This window comes from Varroa destructor, unplaced genomic scaffold (genome assembly GCF_002443255.2).
Source record: "Varroa destructor unplaced genomic scaffold, Vdes_3.0 BEIS01000001.1, whole genome shotgun sequence".
NCBI lineage: Eukaryota > Metazoa > Arthropoda > Arachnida > Mesostigmata > Varroidae > Varroa > Varroa destructor.
In genome coordinates, this window is record NW_019211454.1 from 49,052,546 (window position 1) to 49,058,566 (window position 6,021).

At 42.9% G+C, this 6,021-nt stretch overlaps 1 protein-coding gene across 2 annotated transcripts in view; it reads right to left on the reverse strand.

The window, feature by feature from the left end:
• Positions 1-3,977, reverse strand: part of LOC147758753 (LIM homeobox transcription factor 1-beta-like) — a 39,324-nt gene extending 35,347 nt beyond the window's left edge. Inside the window, exons 1-2 of one of the 2 annotated variants that reach the window (XM_086984548.1) lie at positions 1,793-3,977; positions 1,069-1,279 (exon numbers count right to left, since the gene is read on the reverse strand). In XM_086984548.1, the coding sequence (XP_086840674.1) occupies positions 1,069-1,279; positions 1,793-1,982 (401 nt within the window). In that variant the 5' untranslated portion in view covers positions 1,983-3,977. Of the gene's footprint in view, positions 1-1,068; positions 1,280-1,749 lie in introns of both variants that reach the window. The other variant, XM_086984553.1, reaches the window with a different exon arrangement.
• Between the last annotated feature and the right edge of the window lie 2,044 nt (positions 3,978-6,021).

Genomic DNA, 6,021 nt, shown 5'->3' on the forward strand with positions numbered 1-6,021 from the left:
CGAAATCAGCATCTTCGAATGTGCGATAATGTTTGACGGAAAAAACAAGCACCAGGGAACCTGCCGCTACTACCGTCTTGCAGAGAAACCTTGCAAACTCAAAAAGCGCACGCAGCGAAATCTCCATTTTAACTTGTTACACATCGTACGCTTCCAATACATGTACACACACACACACACACACACACACACACGCACGCACATACAGACGCCCAACATAGAAATTCACGTACGCTCACATGCACTCTTTACACTTTTATGGATCCGATTCGGAATGAGAAATGTGAGGAGTCGATGACAGAGTGGATATCGGTTCTGGACTCGACGCTATCAACGCATGATCAACATTGCCACCGCGCGGCCTGTCGCAGACGAAGTCAGGCGGAAAGTACGCTTTTGCTCGGCCAACGAACGCTAACACTAAATCGTGTAGTCCACCATATACTCTGCGGTAGCCATAGCAAGCCGTCAGATGCTTGATCGGACACAGTACGAGCGAGCAGATTCAGTAACCGAAAATTAAAAATGGTGGACTGATCGAAAGGTAAAACACTCACAGATGAAGCTAGGCCAGTGATTCAAGTAGGGTGTGCTTCTACAAAACAATTGAACAGCTACAGAGTACTTGTACGGATTTAACTACGCCTCTTATTAATAATAGCCATCGCATTAGATTATCGTGTAGTCAACAATAAGCTCTTGAACTCTATGTGGCGAGCAATGTCCTACGAACAGGATCCTGGATAATCGCAACTGGCAGAGCAGAGTGGAGAGGCATCTAAATTGAAATCAGGCCAAAATAGGCTCTTTAATTCGACTGCCGAATCGTAGATCAAAGAATCAGAAAGCTAACTCGGAAATCCCTCCATCGCCTTTCTTTTTTTTGTAGCAAATCATTAGCGGATTTTAGACATTGGAAGTGTTTCTAATGAATCAAGAAGGAAAAGATAAATTTACTTAACTTTAACTCCTCTAAATAAGAAGGTATTTCGACAAGGGGACTTTCATAGTTGCTCTTCTAGTGTTTCACTGTTGGTGGAAAGATGCCATATCTTGTATTCGACTCACCGATCGTAATCGCTCTTGCAAAAAATACGTCGATCTCGAGAGTAGCACGAGGTGTCCAAATGCTGGTGACAAACTGAGCACACGAGGCACGATTCGTGCCACGAGCTCTCTCGAACCTTCATGATGTACCGGTCAACAATGGGGCGCTCACAGCCGGAGCACGCTTCCAGCCGGTTGGCTCCATCAGCTGGGTTTTGTAGGTTCAGGATTCCTAGACGTTCACAGGCGTATATGAAAACGAATCGTCGATTAGTTGAGTTAAAAATAGCTGTTTGGCATTCTAATGTGTTTCGCTGTTCGAACATTGTTGAATTCGAAGATATATGAAAAAAGATAGAAATAAACTCGTGCCTCTTTCATGCTGCTAACACATAAAAGTACTAGAAAATCCTCTAGCTCATTTGCTATCAGGTGGTGTACAGAATAATATAGACCAAATTCAATTGAATATCCAACATTATTATTACTCAAATACTATATAACTGTAGCAAAGGAACCTGAGCGTTTCACTATGATCGCACTGTGAATCCTCGACGGCACGATCATATCTGTATATGATGAAACGATAGTAAATGTATTGACCCTTTATTATACCTCGCTTCACTGGTCCTTTGCTATAACCCAACTTGCCTAAAAAAGTTAAATACTCCTTTGCAGTTTTTACACCGCGAGCATATTTACTTTGTGGTCTCTTATCATGATCGATCAAATCATCGCCACTCACTGAAGACTATATGTTGACATATCGGTACGTGTAAACAGTCCAACAATACATTTCTCTTAGTTTTGGCTGGCTTCACTTTTTTGTTGCCGCTTTTGTCCTCTTCATAGTTGCTGAGCGCCTGGCTCGTTCCTTGGGCCGCTTTGATGCTGTGACATTTATATGCGATAGATGAAACGCCACAGTTACACATTAGTCAGGCGTGGCTGGTTGGCCAAGCATAGGAGGCCAGGCCAACCGATGTTGCCAACGAAAACATTCGCCCTCCTGCAGTAGCTTTTTCAAACACTTCCGAAATAACACTGGCCTACGGCCAAGTCACCCACACCATGAGAGTAGAGTAGCAAAAATGCAAAGACTGACAAAGCCTGTACGTTTAAGGAAAAAAAGGCTGTCACCGACTTCCCGTTCCATAGCGTCAGCTGATGTTTTGCGCTGTCCGACTACGCCGATCACTGGTGTCAGCTCTTGCCGTAGCCGATGAGTGATGACTGCCGTCACACTACTTAGTATAGCACATTTCGTCACCGAGAAATAACACGTGGGGCACCGATCAACTAGTCGAGTTACAGCCCAACCTGCAAATGCACTTCGGAGCTCCTTCAGAATCGCGATCGACTTCCGGCGGAACATCCGGTGTCTTCGAATCTCTCGATTTCGTCGCCAACCTTCTTATCTACTATACGTTTGTGGGCGAATCGCTGCCGGCAGTTTTCTGTTGCTGAAGATATTGCAGCATTTAGTGCTAGGCTAGATAGTGTAACGACGTCTTCACAGCGGGCTAGCGAAAGCCAAACCATGGCAACAAGATGAAAACTCCCTTCAGGCCAGGTACACAGGCCCGCCTGTAGCTGCCGATACCTGACCAATCACAGTAAACTGGCAGTGGGACATATACACTAGATACTTGCTGACTCCTTACAATTCATAGCGTCTTTTCTAAACGCCCGCCGTCGTAACGGTGATTAGCATGGCAGCGGCCCTAGAGAAGATGCCGGTCAGTAACGTTACAGCTTCTTGTTGAAATCGAAAGTCGGTAAGCCTTGTTGAGTTTCAACAAGGGGGTGGGCGGGGTTGAGGAGGCGAGGAAAGTGGATGGCCTCGTTGAGACGGTGATGTCAGGGGTGCCGGGGCACTGACTCTAGTTGGACTTTGGCTTGAATTTTATTCATTTTAGACTCTTAGGAAAGGAAGCCCTAAGAGTCGAAACCCCTCAATAGCCACATCGGCTGCTACAAGCAGCCTCTCTCGTACTCGGCTCACCCCGCAGCCTCTCGATATTCTCAATGTAAGACGCGGGAAACAAGTCAGGGTTTCTAAAGTCTCGGACTGGTACGCCTACTCCCTTCCCAGAAAGACTTGGGAAAGTCCTTTTCGTCGAGGGACATTTTGTTTAGTCTCCAGCTAAACATTCACACAGAATCTCTTGGTCTGGTATAGCTTCAGGACAGTGGTCAGCTTTCTTCAGTTGTACAGGATGACAAGTATTCAATGTGATAATATCAAGAAGCCTTTTTTGACCTGAGTCGTGTTGTAATTGCAATGGCTATGTGCTTCGAAACTTTAAATTTAAAAAAATTGAACACAATATGTAGATTATGTGATTTAATTTAGATTTGTTTCATCTTTAAATAAATATTTAGCGAAGAGTAAGGAGGCTATCAAGTCTCACAAATTCATTTGTCTGCAAGCAACACTTAGGTCGTCGGATAAGCTTCGAGATTAGAGGATTTTTCAATCGCCGATGCTTAATGAATCTCATGACGACTAGCGTCTCTCTGCAGCGTCAGGAACAGTAACGACGTGTTACATAATACGTCAAACCTGGACTATTAACACTTGCTGTGCTGCCACAGAAAAGAAAAAAGGTTATTCCGGCGTTCAATGGCCTGCAGATTTGCCTAGCCATGTGTGCAGGTCACCAAGCTCTCACAGAGGCTTAATGAACATGGCCGACCTTAAGGCCATCTCGCCGTCTGTGTGTGAAGCGGGACCTACGTCGAGGGAAAGGGAAGCAGGAGGCGGGGCTCCTTTCATCGATCGGTTGTTTGGGAAATGGGGCTCACAAAACGGAGCGTCGGACTGGAGCCTCCTCGAATTCAGTGGTCCAGGGCCTTTGTAAAAATGAGACACCGCTTTCTTGCCGGACGAGACGGAAATGGTGGCCATGGGAACCTAGACAAGTGGTTGAAAATGTGTCATTAATACCCACAGAGATGACTAAAAATAAACAAGTAAAAGCCGAAGAACAAGGACGCATATTCACGATGATCATATCCAGGAGAATAACTTAACTCGTTGCACGCTTTACCGTACTTAACTTTTTCATCGTATATTACCATAGTCGTACGTTTTGCAGCTGCAAGGGCCTTAGTAACCAATAAGGTACTTGTGCAAATATCAAATACAATTGTTACACAACGTTATTGCTTTACATATCGTTACTATGTGCTTCTACTATTTACATTTGCATTTAATGCTTTATTTACTACATCAAAAAAAAAAAAACTAGGTTATCAGACATATTCGGCTAACATTGGGTTATGTAGGGTGGAATTAAATGGGTTAGTAGCAAGGAAACATTGCACACAGGTCAGAGATTGAGTGTGGTCCGCGTTGTTCTTTCCTCTGAACAAATTGCCTCGGTTGATTATATGTTAAGAAAAACAAAGCACATTATTATTATGTTGTTGTTAAAGATCTGTCGCTGTGATTGCCCTCGAAAAAAATTGTGACGACGTTATCGGCACAAAGCAATAAAACTCATATTTACAGTACATTACGAACAATCACAGTTCTAAAGCAGAGCTATGCATAATGCACATAGATTTCAGTTGGATTTCGAGAACGGTGACCACTAACCTGTTGCTGGTTCTACTCGCTCCGTAAACTAAATGCAGCTCGTGCAGAGATGCTGGAACTTGAAGCGTTTGAAAGCCGGCTTTACATGGATATATGCTCGACAATTTGTTTGCTTTGGCAGTAAATAATTATATCCTCCAGAGTCAATGTGAAGAAAACTGAATGCCGTAGTCGAAGGTTTGACGATCTTTTTTTCACACGAAGCAGCTAGTAGATCGATCGTATAGCCCCACCTCTGGGGCATATAACCTTATTTAGCGGGCCACCAACAACAACGCGGTGTTTTCAACTGACACTTTCCGCAAAATGAATGGTCTATAATGAATCCATTTAGGCCATATAATAGATGGTTTTTTTCCCTCCTTTTACACCGGTCGTCTTTAATAACAACACTAAGTTTTTACGCTGATGCTAGTAAAACCTTTTCAATGCAATGTTAAAAAATCGAGAAAATTGGTCGTCCCTCTCGATACTATACGAACATTCGAATTCAGACGACAACAAATAATGGACGGCTTTGCCCTTACAAAATTTACTCTCAAAGCGCTGTTTTAATAATAGATCAAATATGACACTGCGAAGAAATCCAAGACAAGCCGTAAACTTCATTCTGTATGCACCGTAAACAGTTTCTCATACCGAAAGCCTTTGTTCGCAGGTAAATATTGCTTTCTATCGAGAGCTCCCATTTAGGCGAACTACAGATTGAGGTCTCTCTACGTAGCCCTGCTAGCTAACATGTCTTCATTTGAAAAAATCCTGACGCTGCTATTGAACACATATCGCCAGATTCTCGTTGTAACAGCAGCTTTAAGAGAAGCAAGTTTTTGTGGACCATGAATGAGGCTCGTTATAAATCCATGCCGGAGGTAACATACAGTGATTTTTGAAGTCAACTAAGACTTTTAAAGCAGCTACACCATCCTAGTCACATCGTCAAAAACCTGAACAAAGTAAGAACAGGTCACAGGCTTACGTCGAAATATTTTATACACAAAAAAAGAAATGACCTCATCACATCCGAAATAGAACAATAATGGCTTATCGTTAACCGATAGAGTAATGTATTAATATAAATAGTCTGTTACTCTGAAGCTAAAACCTTCAAAGGAGTAGAGGTAGGCGTTGTTAATATCAGAGGGTCTTTGAAACAGCAGAAAAAACTAGATCCACCGAGTACCTTCGTTAGAAATCCCTGCTAGACTCTAGATTCTAATTCATTGATGTGTCATGTAACCCAGTTCGAATACTCGTATGAGGGTCAATAGGCTTGATGGTAAATAAATCACTAAATACTTTAAGAAATTTTGTTCGTAATGTATAAAGTTTGCTGTTAGTATATCCGCTATCCTTCTGAACAGACGAAACAA